Raw genomic sequence first — 17,915 nt, 5'->3', positions numbered from 1 at the left:
TTCTCTTTGTGCGTCACGAATGGCTTGACCAAGATCATCAGCGGGCTCATCTTCTGCCACTACCTCTTCTTCAGCTTCCCCCATTGCAGTATCATTGAAGGCACCATATTCAGCAATAATGTCATAGTTGTCCCATTGTTCTTCTTCACCTTCTTCCATTACAATCCCGGTTTCTCCGTGCTTCGTCCAACAAATATAGTTTGGCATGAAACTCGACTTCAACAAGTGTGAATGAAGACTCCTTGAGCTAGCATATTCCTTCAAATTCTTACATATGACACATGAGTAGCACATGAAACCATCGCGTTTGTTTGCCTCGGCCACACGTAAGAAAGAATGCACGCCTTCAATGAACTCTTGGGAGCGGCGATCAGCATTGTACATCCAATGCCGGCTCATCTGCATTACATGACATACATACCATATTAAAACCTAGAACATAATCAGTTAATTATACGACATGCATGCCACCACACAAGGTATTAATTTATGAAAGTCTCGCTACAATGTAGACAATCCCAACTACCACTAAAAAAACTAAAACTAAAATGCACTTCAGCAGCATAAGGATTTCGCGACCAATCCCAACTAAAGCAGACAGATCATGCGTTTGTTCAACATCTATGGGCTTCTTCCGCAGGATCACTGCCTCATCAGCCGCCGTAGCCGCCTGTGCAAGAGAGTTTTGCACGTGTTCAACATACTCTTCCTCCCAGTACCAGCCTGAACATCCAGTGCCATCCCACTGAAATTAAAACAAAAAATTAGAACTTTAATCATAATCATCATGAAAATAAGTATAAATTAACCATAATCATCAAATGCGACAAAATAACTCACATTGCGATCCAGACACTTGTAGAAGATACGGCCCTTGTTGGGACACTCCTTCCTCACCCGGTACTCAATCATAATCTTCTCCTCACACTTGCCGCATGCAATGAGAGGAAGGTCCGGCCTCAGTCGCTTTGGAACCCGATGAGAGGCCGAGAACCCAGAAGCAGTTGCCATCTACTCTCTATACTCATTTTTAATATAATATAAAATTCTCATTTTATAAACAAATAAAATTAAAAAAACTCTAAAATTCTCTATATCTCCAAACCATGAAGTGTGCTATGCATGCTAGAATTGAAAACTCAATACTAATTTTGAATAACTACTTTAACCTTCCTTCGTCCAAATACGCAAACTTTAAAGTGATTTTGAGCTTAATTGGCTTACAAATAAAAAAATCTAATATAAAAAAACCACATATATCTAGTCCACAAAATGAAATAAGCTACTGATAAAACATAAGAGTATAAAGTTGGTAACCTTCAGAACCGAAAAATCGATGGAGGAATGGAAGAAATCTTGTGATACACCAGTGATGAGGAAGAAGAGAGAACGGCGATGAAGCAAGAACACTGAGCTCGAAGTGGCTCGGGCTCGGAGAGGAACAAGGGCTATATAGGAGGGGACCTTTAGTCCCGGTTGGAGACAGAAACCGGGACTAAAGGTCCCTTCCTAGTCCCGGACAGAGCCTCCAGTCGGGAGTAGACTTTTACTCCCGGTTGGAGGGACCAACCGGGAGTAAAAGTTAACCTTTAGTCCCGGTTGGTAGCTTCAACCGGGACTAATGGTCCCCTGTAGCAAAAACCTGCCGCAGTAGCCGTTGGACAGGGTCCTTTAGTCCCGGTTGGAGCTACAAACCGAGACTAAAAGTATCTCTAGTTCCGGGCGTGAAAAATACCGGGACTAAAGCTAAATTTCGAGGTGGGATCAAAGGTCGTTTTCTCTGCTAGTGACACTATGTTATTTAGGTCCCTACGCCACTGCCAAAACACGTTTGGGGCCACTTGGCAATTCGATCTCTGGCCTTGTTGTTTCGAGACTAGTAGATAGCTTTATTTGGATCTCGCTCCACACAAGGGGGCTCTCTACCAAGAGGCAGTAAAGCATGTGTCTACCAGTATAGATCAACGTTCACCACCACAGATATCGAGCTCCTACAAACCACAAACCTCACTCACTCGCACACCTCATGTCCACAAATGGTCCATACTTCATAAACGGTTAAATGCCAAATATATTAAGCCAAAACACAAAAACTGAAGAAAGGAAGAAACAACCACCTATGCTGTCGTGCGTGGAACCAGCCGTTTTTAAAGCCCATATGCAACATTTTCTCTGTACTCTATCCTTTCAAGTTGCATACTGAGCGCCTGCGGTTAGCGTAAACAACACTAAACACAAGTGCTCATGGCTAAGATTTGAGCTCCTGCCGATCGCGTCCGGGATAGATGATAGATAAGCTTGGGGACGCGTGAGACGCATGTGGAGCTCGCACATGGCTCAAATTAAATGAGACTGATGACGGGGGTTAGCCAGAGGAAGAAGATAGGGACGACGAACCTTTGCTTCGGTTGAGAGGCATTCATTCGGTTCCATTCCATGGATCCCCTCCCGGATTTCTGCTCCTTGGAGTGAGCAATCCTACGCGTTCGTCACCTCCCAAATCTCTTTCTTTGACTCCGCGCGGACACGGCCGATTTTCTAGAGGAAATTCTCTCGGGGGCCTATGTAAGGCCCAAGTTGTCAGAAAAGCACCAAAGTTAAATAGGGCCGAACGAATTCTCTTGCGGGCTCTATCTGAATGGGCCACTAGGTGGCCGTTGTTTTCTCGCAGGTAAACGGGCATGAAGGCGGGCCCTGGGCCGTGTGGTATCTTCCTCGCGGTGGGCGCCGCCACGACGCGTGTTGGTGTTGAGACGGACCGAACCCTCACCACCCCCGCTCCCAGTCGTGTCGCCATCCGCCGCTCCGCAGCTTCACGTGAAAAGCAGCGCAGGCGCAAGCGCAACGCGAGGCGGAAAAAGGGCGGAGAAACTGCTTGAACTGGAAGCGACCCTAGTCCAAAACCACCGCACCGACCCCCGCCGCGCCGCGCCACCTCCGCTCCTCGCGCTCCTCTCGCGCCGGTGTTGAGCCCGAAGCGAAGGCGAGCATGCATCACGACCCCAACCCCTTCGACGAGGGCAGCGCCGACGACAACCCCTTCTCCGTGAGCCCAAAACCCTTTCCCCCTCGTTCGAAAATTTTGCTGCCTACCTAGGTGGTTCGATAGATCTGGAGATTTTGGTCGAATATCTGATCAACCGTCGCTGTTGCGTCCTAGAATGGAGGAGGTGGAGGCGGCAAGCAGCAGTACGGGTTCCGGCCGACTGAGCCCGTCGGGTTCGGCGGCGCCGGCAGGGGCGACGCCGTCGTCGACGTCCCGCTCGAGACCATGGGGGTAAATAAGGCGCTTCATCCACACGTTGCTCCCCCTTTTTCCTCGGTTGCTATTCGCGTGCTAATCCCAGTGTTTTGGGGTCGGTGTCGGCACGCAATGCAGGACTCTAAGAGCAAGGCGAGGGAGCTCTCGTCGTGGGAATCAGATCTGAAGCGGCGAGAGGCGGTGGGGTTTATTTGCCCTCCATTTCCACTTTCGAACTTTTAGTTGGCTGTTTGATCGGTGGTGTTCTCATGGCTTCTGTTTTGTGGCTGTAGGATATCAAGAGGAGGGAGGAGGCGCTGAAGAATGGTGCGTCACTATTTTTTTTCTTTCTAGTTTCAGACAGTCAGTGGTGTTTGAGTTGTCACTTGTTTCAACTTAAATATGATCGTTGGCATTTCCCCCCATTTTGCTTGGTGCAGCTGGCGTGCCGATGGAGGAGAAGAACTGGCCACCATTCTTCCCCATCATCCACCATGACATTGCCAATGAGATACCAGCCAATGTGCAGAAGTTGCAGTATCTCGCATTTGCAAGCTGGCTTGGTATGTTGGCATGGACCATTTTGTTGCACTGTGATTAGTAGTAGCAAGTCATTTTCTTATCTAAGTGGGGTTGCAGATGCAGGCTATTAGGGGTACAAGTCTACTAGATATGGTGTATTTGAAAGGTGGCTAGCAGTGATTGTTCATGCTTTTGATTTGTGTTAATATTAAATTGCAGGAATTGTGCTTTGCCTGTCCTGGAACTTCATTGCTGTCATAGTCTGCTGGATCAAGGAGGGAGGTGGGTTTCATGGTTGTCTGTAAATGCTGGTGTACTCTATACATTGCACTTGCATTAAATAGTTGGCATATCTTATGCTTGCAGATTCAAAGTTGTTTTTCCTTGCAACAATCTATGCTTTGCTTGGAATTCCTCTGTCATATTTGATATGGTATAGGCCACTCTACCGTGCAATGAGGTATGCGTGATCATTTTTGGAACTCCTTACTATGGATAAATTTCACGTTGTAGTACATTTTATATGAGCCCATCCTAGAGCGTTTTCCATCAGTGCATATTGTAAAGCAAGTTCTTGTGTAAATTAATATGTGCCCATCCTAGAGCCTTTTGCATCAGTGCATATTGCAAAGCAAGTCCTTGTGTAAATATAGTATATGCAGACTTGGGAAGTGTTCCATCAGTGAGTATTGCAACGCAAGTTCTTGTGTAAATATAGTATATGCGAACTTGGGAAGTGTAGTGACTAATTTCATGTACCAATTAGTGAGGCACGGTATATTTGTCCCTATTATATTTAGGCACCAATCATTGATGTGGCTCGAATTCTAGTATAAGATTGTTAAGTGGAACTCTACTATAGTTATGATATACATTTCTGGAACCAAGATGCTTATATTTATAAGTCTTTGCGCTGCATGATGCTTTGTATTTGACACTCTCATTAACTTGTTAAACAGGACTAACAGTGCTTTCAGTTTTGGATGGTTTTTCCTGTGTTACCTGGTAAGATCTAATTTGCAAGTTTATTTTGCATGATTAACATTTCAGTTCAACTACTTTAGTAGTTGTCACTTTTCATTTAGCACAGATGAGGTCATTTTTTGCAATTATGTCTGGTGCAGATCCACATTGGTTTTTGCATAATTGCTGCCATTGCTCCACCAATTTTATTTCATGGGAAATCATTAACGTAAGTTTGCCACTCCTTTTATCTAAAGTAATCAAAGCCATCAGTTGTTATGGGCTTGGGTAATGTGGTTAAGCACCATTGCGTAGATAGCCAGTGATGTTGGCTGCTGGGAAAGGAGAAATCAATAAATCATAGATTGGGATCACAGATATCGGAGGAGAAACTAGGTTGATTCTTGCTTGATCATAACCCATAGATGGCTAACCCTTTTATATGGATTTCTACCGTCATAATAAACAATGTCACTATGTATTGCAAGAGATAATTCCCTAAATTTTCAAATATAGGGTTCCAAACAAACAACAATTAATGATAATTGGACGTGTGTGTGCCGCCTTGTTGGATGGCTGCCCATGGCCATATTATGAGTACAGTTAGTTTCAATTACTTGGTGCTTATAGTTGAGAATTTTCTGTGAAAGGTCAGAAATAAGTTCTTCCATATTCCTATGCAAGGTCCGAATCTGAAATAACTCAGTAAGCTGATTAATTTTATGCTCTTTTAAAAGATATGGTCGGTCATGTGCCAGTTAAACCTCTCAAATTTCCTCTGTAAGGTCTGAATCTGAAATATGTCAAAAATTTGATTAATTTTATGCTCTTTTAAAAGAATATGGCTGGCCATGTGCCAGTTCAATGTCTCAAATTTAGCAGCTGAACTGTTCATTGCTATATGCTTTATTGGGTCTGTAAATTTGCTCTTAAACGTATTGGCTTGAGTGGATGGTGTGAAAATGTTATTCATAGCTGACCTATTTTTTAACATCAATGTATTATGCTTAGTCTGATGCAGAACTTTTTTTTTTAATTCTTGTCAGTGGTATTCTGGCTGCGATTGACACCTTCTCTGAGCATGTGATAATTGGGGTAAGCTAAGTGGTGGACACACTTTTCGTGCCTTTTTCAATGCGTCAGATACGTGATATCTCCCAAATCTTGGGGCGATAATAAGAATCAATACTTCCCTGTTGCAGATCTTTTACTTTGTGGGGTTTGCACTGTTTTGTCTGGAGACACTGCTGAGCATTGGGGTTCTTCAGGTATGAAAGTTTTTTCCCCTCAGCAGTCATCACTCTGCTACCTTGACATTTCAATGTTTCTGCAAAGTAGTGGATGTTCCATTGTGTAACAACATACTAGATGAGCAGTCCTTTTTTGGTACTGAAGTCTGAAGTTCGCGTTGATATAAAGATTTTATGGACGTTAATGTTAGGAAAAAGTCTACATACACCCTGAGGTATCCTAGGGTGCTTACTTCACCCCCTCAACCTATAAAACGTGGTATTCCACACACTAAACTATGCAATACCATTTAAATGACCACCTGAGGTGGTTTTGCCAGTGGCATGCCGTGATGCCTGGGCCACTTGTCAGGGTGCAACTGACGTGCTTTAGTTGTCCCTGCATCAACCCTTACCAGCTCTCCACGTATGTTGCTGCCGCTCATCCCTCCCTCGCTCTGCTCCGTGCCAGTCGCTGTAGTGATTTTTTGGCCACCACATGATGCCCCTACACCGATAGAGCTACTCACCCTATCCCGTTCCACTTCTCTGTGCCGTCCACATGGTGGACCTGCACGAACAGCCTCGGACCAGCGATGGGCCTTGACCCCGCGGAAGGAGGTGGGCCACAACATTGTTGAGTGGGGGGGTGGGGGGGGGGGGGGGGGGGGGGGGGGGGTTTGCCTTAGAGGTGGCGTCGATTGGGCAGAGAGGGATGTAATAGCGGCAGTCCCTGCTACCAAACTTCCAGGATGTTCTGGACTTGGCCCACGTTCAGGGGTCAAGGAGGCTGACCTCTCCCAGGAATTGATGACACCCGTTGAGTAAAATAGTCTAGTGTGTAAGATACCTGTTTCGTCAGGGGATTATGTAGACTTTTTCCTTAATGTACAATTGAGTAAAATATGTTTACCTTAGAAGAATACGGTGGGGGTACTTTATTGAGAAACATAACTGTTACCAATTTCTTAATGTCTGATTTACCAAATGATATATTTGGTTGTCTTGCTATTTTATTTAGTTTGTCATTTGGATGAACAAATACAGTTTTCTTAATCTGTAGGGACTCAGCATAAGAATTGGTCTTACAATTTTGTTGCATCCGATATAACACCATTATGTATGGTGTGATGTTTGTCTACTTTTTTTGTTTCTACATTGCTCCATGTTTCAGATGACCTTTCTTGAAGTATTTCTTAATAATAATACAGAATTCTAAAGCATAACATTTGCTATCTGTGTCTTAATGTTTGCAGAAAGTGTACATGTACTTCAGAGGGAACAAGTGAAACCAGTCATGATGGAAATTATATTTTTTGAGAAAATGGGGAGTTACTTGTGGCTACGTAGCACATGTTCACTCGATGGTTTTGTGCATACCTGTCAGTACACCTTGAGTCTATCTTTTCTTATGTCAGTGGCCCTGGGAATTGCTTTTTAAGATGGTATGGAAGTAGGAGGGTAGCTCTTCTGAAACATTTGCGTAACGGTCAATTTATGGAGTACAAGGCGATATTAGTCGAAAGTTTGGTATGAGAACCGTTCGTCTTTTCCCAGCTTTCATTGCACTCGCGGCGCTATGGCTGTTTTTTTTTTTTTGCGCCTGGCGCTATGGCTGTTGAAACATTAGCCTCGCGTCCATGTGGTTTGGTTTGGTCCCTTGCGGCCGGTCGAATACCTTGGGCTCTCTCGTTGCACATGCAGTTGTGCTGCTGGTACAAGGCGTATAAATTTCAAGTCCATTTCAACCAGCTATAGTTGAAACTGGAAAGACAAATTTGTCGACCTGTGGCCCTGTGGCCCTAAGAATTGATCATTACCCATTCAAGCAGTGGCATTTTTGTCATATGTAGCTGTGGGGAGTAACTAAGCACTTTTCTTTATATATATACTCCTTTCGTCTCTAGCTGCTCATATGATTTTTAGAGCTTATTTTTAAAATTATAACTAGATATAGAAAATATTATCAACATTTGCATCTCCTAATGTGTTTATTAGAAAAAACATGTTCCACTATTAATGTAATAATATTTATTACACATTATAAATATTAGTCTATTTTATATAAATTTAGTTAAATTTACTCGAAAGATGTGCAACTATTTATTTTGGAACAGAGGAAGTAGCTGAAGCAAAACGTAAATATTATCGGGTTTTACGTCTATGGCCAACAACTCACATATGACATATATGGTACTTCCTCTGCCCAAAAATGTCAAACATTTTTAAGTTCGACCAAGTTTAGAAAGTTATATCAACATCTATATTTCTAAATAGGTTCATTATGAAAATATATTTTTAACTATAATTTAATAATGTTTATTTATAGTATCATAAATGTTAGTAATTTTTCATATATATTTGGTTAAATATAAAAATTATTTAATTTTTTTGGAAGTGAGAATTACATTATTTTTTTTAGACGGAGAGAATACTCCAGTATTGGAATTGTCCCTAGCGCCTGTAGGGACATGCGGCCTGTTTGTTTGGCTGTGGCTTGTCGTAAGTGATGATAAATTTCCAGCCGGAACAGTATTTTTCTCTCACACAAACCAGCCAATACGGTACTTCTTCACAAACCAATGAAACGAACCAGCCAACCGAAATGACCGCCCCCGGGCCCCGATCCGTTTCCACCCGATCCGTTTCCAGTGCTGGTTCTCCCATCCGCAGCAGGTTACCCACATGGTACCACGTAAGCCACGCGGGGCCCACCATATCGTTGTCCACAAAACCACCGCCAAGCTTTTTCATGGTCGTCGCTTTCCGCTTTCCGCTTTCGTCTGCTGCTGACCATATATGATATATCTACGGTGCCAAGGCAACTGGGCAAGACAAGGACGCACGGTTGATCCATGGCGGCCTTCACGGTGCACACGAGCGCCGCCACCTCGCTCTACTCGCCGGCGGGCACGGCCATCCTTCTCCGAAGCCGGAGTCGAGCCTACTACCCCACCACCACCATCCGCGTGTCTTGCTCGAAGACGGTGGTGATCGGTGGCGGCGGACTCCGGGTGCGGGAAGAGCAGGTTCATGCGGCGGCTGACGAGCGTATTGGGCGGCGGGGCGGAGCCGCCGAGGGGCGGGAACCCGAACTCCAACACGCTGGTGAGCGACACCACCACGGTGATCTGCCTGGACGACTACCACTCGCTGGACCGGGCCGGGCGGAAGGCGAAGGGCGTCACGGCGCTGGACCCGAGGGCCCACGACTTCGACCTCATGTACGACCAGGTGAGGGCCATCAAGGAGGGCCGCGCCGTCGAGAAGCCCGTTTATAACCACGTCACCGGCCTCCTCGACCCGCCTGAGCTCATCACCCCGCCCGAGATCCTCGTCATCAAGGGGCTGCACCCAATGTGAGACTACTGAGGCATCCCTAGCTTGCCTCATTTTGTTTCGTCATTTTTTTTCATTAATGCAATGCGATGCGCTGCTCAATAATCTACCATCTGTTGTTGCCTGTGTCAGGTACGATGAGCGCGTGAGGGACCTGCTAGACTTGAGCGTCTACCTGGACATCAGCAACGAGGTGAAGTTTGCATGGAAAGTTCAGGTCCGTTGTGTATCGATACTGCTCATCATCAGGAGTTCAGGACGTTGTCTGCCTCGATTTCACGACCATTTATTTTGAGCTTCCGATCCGTTCTGCAGAGAGACATGGCAGAGCGTGGGCACAGCCTTGAGAGCATCAGGGCCAGCATCGTGGCAAGGAAGCCCGACTTCGATGCTTACATTGGTGAAGCCTGCCGGCAACCTTGCATTGCGCTTGCACGCGAAAAATTCACAAGTCACAGTGCAGAGCTGAGAGTAATTCATTCATATCCCTCCTCTTCTTCTTCCTGCTGCTGCTGCAGAGCCGCAGAAGCAGTACGCGGACGCCGTGATCGAGGTCCTGCCGACGCAGCTGATCCCGGGCCCGGGCGAGGACGAGGGCAAGGTGCTGCGCGTGAAGCTGATCATGAAGGAAGGCGTGGAGCACTTCGCCCCGGTGTACCTCTTCGACGAAGGATCCACCGTCAACTGGATCCCCTTCGGCCGGAAGCTCTCCTGCTCCTACCCTGGCATTAGGTTCGCCTACGGCTTCGGCACCTACTTCGGGTACGAGGTGATAAACTGACAATATAATCACTCACTCATCACTGTCTCGATCTCCGTTTCAGCTCACTAACAGCGTTTCATGCACTCTCATAAACCTTTGGATGATGGTATTAATTCCTGCCTGAACTGAAGGTGTCGGTGGTGGAGATGGACGGGCAGTTCGACAAGCTTGACGAGCTCATCTACGTGGAGACCCACCTGAGCAATCTGTCAACCAAGTTCTACGGGGAGGTGGCGCAGCAGATGCTCAAGCACGCCGACTTCCCGGGCAGCAACAACGGCACGGGGCTCTTCCAGACCATCGTCGGGCTCAAGATCAGGGACCTCTACGAGCAGATCGTCGCACGTCGCTGATCAGAGGGCCGCCATGACGGCCAACGCTATCCATGAAGCGGCCTGTTCGGCTGGCTAGAAAAATGGTTGATGCTGATGCTAACGCTGATTTGTTGTGAGAGAAAAATACTTTTATTTCGTTGAAACAGTATGGCTGATGGTTGCCTTGCACTACTAGTACACAGTAGCTAGTTTTGTAGATAATACATAGGAGATGCTGCAGGGACAGTGTCGTGAGCGGTGCTTTATGGCCTGTTTGGTTCACAGCGTGGCTTGGGGGTGCTCGCCCAGGCAGCTCGATCCGGCCGCCAAGCGCTCAAAATCGACGGCCTGGGAAGCTGCCTGGCCCAGGCGCCTTCAGCAGGGTCAGAACCAAACACCCTATCTGCATGTCCACACGAGATGGAATTTCACTTTCGCGTCTCTTGTCAACGTGTTTAGAAAGAATTCTTCAATTTAGTGTATATTATGCTCTGACTCTATTAAAATAGTTTTTTCAAATTCTTCTCTTTGTAAATTAAAGTGTTAGCATCTCCTATATTATCTGCAAAGCTAGCTACTGTATATCAATGACTCGCGCACTTGGACTACTTCGGGAGAAATACCTATGCTGATTTCATTTTCTGGACTCACCGAATATTTATGGAAAAGGTTCATTTTAGCATTCATCTATTCTAGCTGCATTTCTTTTACTTACATGACAATTGAAACTGCTGCCTGCACTTTTCCTTTCTTTTAGTACTGGTGAGAAGATGGGAATAGCACCTGCACATTTAAATTCCTCATTTTATTGACTTTGAAGTTCCATTTGTCTCCATCCTCCATGTGGTCAGCTTTGTGTGTCATTCGCACACCAATTTGTTGGCTTTTGTGATTATAGATCAGAAACATAGTATTAACAATATAAAATATTATTACCTTTTGCTTATTATTAAATACAGTAATATGGTAGAACCTTTTTTGAGTAAAACAGGAGGGGCGCACCCCTACTGCAAATTAAATTAAACAAAATGATAAAAGTACAGATACAAGAGGTGCGGTTCTCTGCCTTCCGTAGTCCCACAAATGTGTTTCAGTAGCTCCACTTGATACTTTGGCAAACCAATACAGTGTCTTGTACTGAATACAAACTTTCGATCTTACTTGATCTGAAATTTTTATGGTCATATCCATGATATTAGATGTGAAGCCAATAAAGAGCAATTAAATGGATGTCAGGACAAATATTCCATTACTGAACTGAATGCTCTGCAAAATATACAACTGAATTTCAACCAGCCTGTAATGCATCATGTGACCTTAATCAGATTTTCAGTGCAGTTAAGGGCACAGTTTCTTGTTCTTTCACAGGTCAATAAAATAAAGGTAAAGTACATTTTTCAACCTCCAACTCGCATCGAAGTTCGATTTTCAACCTTCAACTATGAAACCGAGTAACATACACCCTTCAACTATTAAGACCGGACAAATTTAATCCTCGATTGGTTTCAAAAACAGTTTTTTATTTTCTAATAACAATAAAAAACTGATCCGATCTCGAAAAGTTCATAATTAATCTATTTTAATTTATAAAAATATGAAACTAGTTTATGTCTTCTTCTAAAAATGTTATATATACGTTGATGCTATATCTAAAATTGTTTAGATCTTACTTATTTTAAATAAAACAAGCGTGACAACGAGCAATAAAGCAATAGAAACATAAACAAACCAATTTCAAATACCTATATATAGACCATAAACAAGTAGAGAACTTTTTTTAGAAAGAGTACTAGTTTCATATTTTTTCTGATCTAAAACAAATGCCCACGGGGGATTGCAATGCTACTGTATATATTAATACAGGGCTTGGCGCTCGCGGCTCGCCTCTCAAGTTGTTTTCGGCCAAAAGCAAGGCTTAGCACCCGGTGTGCGCGGAAACGAAGACAGGGAACTGTCATGTAAAAGAACAAAAAGCGAACCATTTAATTCCACGCAAAATTAGAAGAGAGAATTTTGTATTTGGCATCGAAACAAATCACTCTTCCGTATTTGGCACTGGAATTTTTGAACTTCCTTATCTAGCATTAACTTTAAAATTCCTTCCGTATATGGCACTTCCATCCATTTGATGCAGTAACGGTGTCAAGTGCCACCTAAAATGACATATATGTCCTTCTATGTACCAACAACATGTAGTGCTAGATAAGAAAAGAATAAATGAACATAATATTAAATAAGAAAAGCACAGACATCACAAATATACTTGTGAATAAAACATAGCATTTTGATAATTGAAGAGTGGCAATAATAATCAATAAATTTGATGCATAAGCTTCGCAAATCTAACCACATTGTCAGCATACTTAAAAAATAAAAAAAATAAACACCTTGCACACCTCACATTAGCTCAACAAATCCATACAATAGGAGTCTAAGTTCACATGTCCAGATTGATAAATATGCATACATTACCAAATTTATAAACATAAACACACGAAGGTTCATACATAGAGGTCTAAGTTCACATTACAGAATGACAGGTTTATCATACACACATCAGTTGCACTACATTATAGTTCATAGAGCATATACCTTACACATTGCCAAGCACATCTACATAGAGAATCACAAGCTCAACCTTCTCTTACTTCTTGTGCTATTTGCAAGACTAGCAAGCTTAGCTATTTTGTTTCTGGTGGTCATTGCAGGGCTGTCAAGTGGCAACATAGGATTTTTTTTCAGGTTTGAAGCAAGCTGTTTCTCGGTCCTTTTAACCTTCTCTTTTGTTGGAGAACGAAACTCGATGAAAATTGGCTCGGGTTGATTCGAACCGCTTCTTGAGGCAGCACAAATTTAGTACAAATAGACAAAGCGGAAAGCTATCCACCTTCCTTGCGCACAAAATTGTCGTTAAAGGCAAGACCAAGAAATGTGGTACCAAATGCATGATGAAATGGAGAAGTCCAGCTACCTCGCTGCATTTGTCAGGCTGCGCGACAAACCTGATTCTCTTAAGCAAATCTAACGTATCACAGGTTGCTGCTTTGGGAGACCGTTACACATCAAATTCACTCACGACAAAAGTAAAATGAACTGAAAAGTAACTCTTCAGTGGCCAACAAATTGCAATACGATATTTCATTATCCATACGCTGCCTAAATATACGCTGCCTAAATATCCGTCGGCGTGCAGCTCGATCCGGCCAGACGCTACGAGAGGACACGACCAGGCTAGATTCAGTGGGGGAACGAACGACGTGCACGGTGACTAAATTTGTGCTTCTTGATTGGAGCCGCTTCTTGACCTGCTGGACCCGCGCGTCGATCTGCCACCATGGGAGACCTCGGCTGAGGAACCGGCGCCTCTAGCTGAAGGAAGGGCGCCGTGATTTCCTGGGCGCCGGCGGCCGACGGCTCCCTGCCCCATCCTCATCTCCTCCGGCTTCCATCTAGGGTTTTGTTTTTTTTCATAGGAAGAGAAGATTGACGGGGAAGAAGGGGAGCGAGCGTGCGAGTTTCGGCCGTAGCGACTGCCGAGCAGGTGTGAGCGACCGAGGGGTATCTTGGTACTTATCAAGAAAAAGTGACACGGTAAGGAAGTTAATAAATAAACGGATGGATGTCTAAAATGGACGAAAATGTCATATACGAAAATTTTTTTAAGTTGATGCTAGATAAGAAAGTTTCAAATTTCAATGCCAAATAGTTATGGCAAGTACCGGATCAACAGGCACAAGAGATTGATGGCAAGAAATATCATCAGGTGCCTTCCTCTTGTTTGATGCCGATGCAGACTGAGGGGCTGTTTGGCACAACTCCTTATAGATTCGGCTCCTCCACTGTACAACACTGCAGCGACACTGTAGCATGGAGCCGATGAAGCTGTAAATCGTGGTTTCTCCGGCTCCTCCTCTTTGTAGTTCATTTTTCTTCTCGGAAAACGAAATGTCTCCTTGCTACAGTGCAAACAGTGATGCTACAGGAAATGAGAGGAGGAGCCGGAGCCGTCCGGAGCTGCACCAAAGGGGGCCTGAGATGCTGCCATTTTCTTCTTTGATGAGCTCTTCAAGTAGACTTCTGCAATCACCTTTATGTCAGAGCTCTTGACCCCCTCAATGTACTCCCTTTGTCCCACTGAAAATGTCGTTTTTTATTTTTAAACTTCTTGTTTAACCGTTTGTCTTATTCAATTTTTTTTATAAATATTATTTATTTTATTATAACTTATTTTATCATTAGAGATACTTTAATAATAATTTATTTATTTTATTATTTATATAAAAAAATTAAATAAGATAAACAGTCAAACAAGAAGTCGAAAATAAAAAACGACGCTTTCAATGAGATCGAGGAAGTATGCAAGACGTTTTAGCATCTGCTCTGTGACTCTCGGACAACGTCTACATGAAGCAGAAGAATGCTTGATGTGACCGATATATCTGCAGCTGCAGCGACCCGGCCAACTGACAGAACCCATCCACAAGCTAAGCAGCTATATCGCCTCACCGTCCCAACCATGGAAGACTTTAGAAAACATTTCGCAGATATGCTTGTGTCCAGATCTTTTCCACCTAAGGATTCAGCAAAGTAAAGTTGGAGATTGTCGAGAACAGCCCCTCTGACATCTTCCTTAACAAAATCAGGAGGTATAATGCCATTGTTCAGGATGACCTCAAGCTTATCAACACGGAGCTCAAGATCGATTGGTCTGTACAGACAATCCTCATCGCAAGACACGGGCTCAACCTTATCTCTGAAAATTTGTTTTGCTTGCTCAAATTCACCTTTCCCAATTAAATCTGAGATACGAGCTTCATGGAGAGAATAAAAGAGTCCTGGATGAGAATGCACATTATCACCCTGAACATTGACCAGGAACTCTAACATGTAATCTTCAATCCCTTCCCACTTCTGACCGAGTTAAGGATGGCAACGGGTCGGGTTCGGATCGGGTGGAGTCTCCGTGCACCCAAAACCGAAACCCGAAATCGAAACCCGAATCCGCCCCGAAAACCGATTCGGGTGGAAATCCATCACCAAAACCAAACCCGCGGATACCCGAAACCCGAACGGATACCCGAAACCCGAATGGATACCCGAAACCCGCGGATATATATACACATATTCACATGTATAAACAAGAGGCAACAAATAATAAATATTTTCATGAGTCAACTTTAAATAAATTTAATAATCTAAGTAAACAAATTATTATTAGTATATTATAAAATATGAGTTTTAATTCCAAATGATTTATTTCAGATATCCATTGGATATCCACGGGTGGAAAACCGAACCCAAAACCGAACCCGATTGGTTTCGGGGCCCCGAACCCGAAAACCGTGGGTGAAAAACCATCTCCAAACCCAAACCCGCAGAACCCGAAATCCGCGGATATCCACACCAAACCCGATCCGTTGCCATCCTTAGACCGAGTACAAGCTCTTCAAAAGTCTGCACATCAAACTTCATCGTTAAAGATTCGGGAAAGTAACACCCAATATTATCACGAGCAAATTCCCTGTATGCCAAATTTAACTCATCCCTTACGTGCCATAAAAAATTAGTCCATCCCCCTCATAGCCACTAGAAATTTAACTTCATCTCCTACTTGCCATTCCCGTCATCTTTATCTCACGGACCGTATGTGACGCCGTTATCTTTATACCATCTTCCTTTCTTCCACAAATCGGCCGCGACCTCCCACACCTTCCCGTGATCCTGTCCGTCTCCTGCGTCCCTGCCCGCGCCACCTCCGTCCTCCAGTCCCTGCCCGCGCCACCTCCGTCCGTCCCTTCCCGCTCCGAGCCGCCTCCGTCCTCCATGCCCGCGCCGCGCCGCGCGCGCCTCCGTCCTCCTTGCCCACGGCACCGGCTCGTCGTCGTCGTCATCCTGGGAGGAGCGTGAGGAGGCGCAGTGGCTCCACGTGGAGCAGCGATGGCAGCGGGAGGGGTCCCGGTGGCGCGCCGAGCGCGAGGCCCTGCTCGCGGAGGTCGCGGCGCTGCGGCTCCGCCTCCGTGCGCTCGCGGCCACCGTCGACGCCGTGGCCCCGCCTCCGCACGCTCACGGCCGCCGTGCCCGCGCCGCAGCCCAGGCCGGCGCTTGCCGAGGAGGTCGAGGTCGAGGTGAGGAAGGAGGTGGTGGACTCATGGTGGTGGAAGGGAGGAAGGTGGTGCAGTGAGGATGAGACGAGCTCGCGCGCGACGGCGTGGAGCAGGAAGTGGCGTCCGGCCGCGGCGTCGCGGCGCGCGCCGTAGCCGTCCTGGAGGCAGTGGCCGAGCTCGCGGAGCGCCAGGACGTGGCCGAGCCATGCGGCGCGCGCGCACAGCGCCACCCCCACGCACGGGTCCTTGTCCGCCTTGTCGCCGCCGCTGCCGTTGAACTGCACCATGGCGAGCGCGTACAGGCGTCGCCGCCCCCGTCGCCCTGCTCCCGATGCAGTCGCCGCCGCCTGTTAGCTGCTGTCCCATCCATGCCTCGGCGTCCATACCAGGAGCCGCAAGATTGCCCCCATCCTCTTCCTCTCTCTCTTCTCCATCTCTAGCGCCGAGCGAGCAAGTTCGAGCACGGGAGGGCAGCCGCGCGCGCTGAGCCAGCCGCTCCGACGCTAGACAAGAACGCGGGTGGGGCGGCCTGGCCGTGCGCCGCCGGCCGTGCACGTGGGCGGGCGACCGCGTCGAGCGAGCCGCGCCGCCGCTGGCCGAGCACGCGGGCGGGCGACCGCGTCGAGCTAGCCGTGCTGCCGCCGGGCGAGCACGCGGGAGAGCGACAGCGTCGAGCGAGCCGTTCTGCCGCCGGCCGAGCGCGCAGGCGGGCGTCCGCGACAAGCAGCCACGCCGCCGCTGGCTGAGCACGCGGGCGGGCGTTCCGCGACACGCCGCCGCCGGCCGAGCGCGTGGGCAGGCGTCCACGACGAGCCAGCCACGCCGCCGCTGGCGAGCGCGTGGGCGGTCTACGAAGGGGGGAGCTAGGCGCGGTGCTCGGCCGGGCGAAGGAGCTCCGGCTAGCCGAACGGGGGCAGGTGGCCGGTGGAGCTGCGTGCTGTGCGCTTAGCGGGGCTGCGCTGGCCTGGCCTGCGCGGGGCAAGCAGGATGCGGGTCTAGGGTGGGGCTGCAAGCTGGAGTTGCCGCGGCCGAGGAAGGAGGAAGAGAACGCCGGCGGGCAGGCACCTCCTGGAGCCGCTCGCCAGCGCGACGGCCAGGAACCCCGCCACCCGGTGCTCTGTCCGTTATCCTGAGCCCGTGACGCCGTCGAGCCTCGTCGTGCCTCTGCCTCGATGCCGCCGCGACGTCGTGGGCCACGCTGACGCGAGCGCAACCATCCTCGAGCAGCGTCCGAGCCTTCTCCGTGACGCTGAGCTCCACCCCGCCACCCTGCTGCTCTCCGCCGGGCACGCCATCACCTCCAGCCGCCGCCCTGCTGCTCTTCGTGGAAGACGCCACCACCGTCGGCCTCATCATCTTCCACGTCGACGAGCACCGGCGTCCCTTGCACCGAGCTGCCGTCGATGTCTGTACGCCGAGCAGCTCCGAGCTCCAGCACCA

At 47.0% G+C, this 17,915-nt stretch overlaps 1 protein-coding gene and 1 pseudogene across 1 annotated transcript; both read left to right on the top strand.

Annotated features, from left to right (window-relative positions):
• Positions 1-2,792: 2,792 nt before the first annotated feature.
• On the top strand, positions 2,793-7,488 carry LOC136496521 (secretory carrier-associated membrane protein 6). Its single transcript, XM_066492218.1, has 12 exons — positions 2,793-3,046; positions 3,161-3,277; positions 3,380-3,442; positions 3,535-3,568; positions 3,682-3,804; positions 3,983-4,045; positions 4,130-4,223; positions 4,723-4,768; positions 4,888-4,955; positions 5,773-5,821; positions 5,929-5,994; positions 7,212-7,488. Exons 1-12 carry the CDS (start codon positions 2,990-2,992, stop codon positions 7,242-7,244), a joined length of 813 nt encoding a protein of 270 aa, XP_066348315.1. The 5' UTR covers positions 2,793-2,989; the 3' UTR covers positions 7,245-7,488.
• A 997-nt stretch (positions 7,489-8,485) lies between these two features.
• LOC136497803 (phosphoribulokinase, chloroplastic-like) lies at positions 8,486-10,890 on the top strand (annotated as a pseudogene).
• Positions 10,891-17,915: the final 7,025 nt, after the last annotated feature.

Source organism: Miscanthus floridulus, chromosome 12 (assembly GCF_019320115.1).
Source record: "Miscanthus floridulus cultivar M001 chromosome 12, ASM1932011v1, whole genome shotgun sequence".
NCBI classification, from domain to species: domain Eukaryota; kingdom Viridiplantae; phylum Streptophyta; class Magnoliopsida; order Poales; family Poaceae; genus Miscanthus; species Miscanthus floridulus.
The sequence above is the reverse complement of the archived record's forward strand: the minus strand, read 5'-3'. Positions and strand labels throughout refer to the sequence as shown.

Coding starts and splice junctions, on each gene's coding strand:
- LOC136496521 (XM_066492218.1), top strand. CDS start 2,990: ATGCATCACGACCCCAACCCCTTCGACGAGGGCAGCGCCGACGACAAC. Junction 3,278..3,379: donor TCCCGCTCGAGACCATGGGG/GTAAATAAGGCG, acceptor CACGCAATGCAG/GACTCTAAGAGCAAGGCGAG. Junction 4,224..4,722: donor CCACTCTACCGTGCAATGAG/GTATGCGTGATC, acceptor CTTGTTAAACAG/GACTAACAGTGCTTTCAGTT.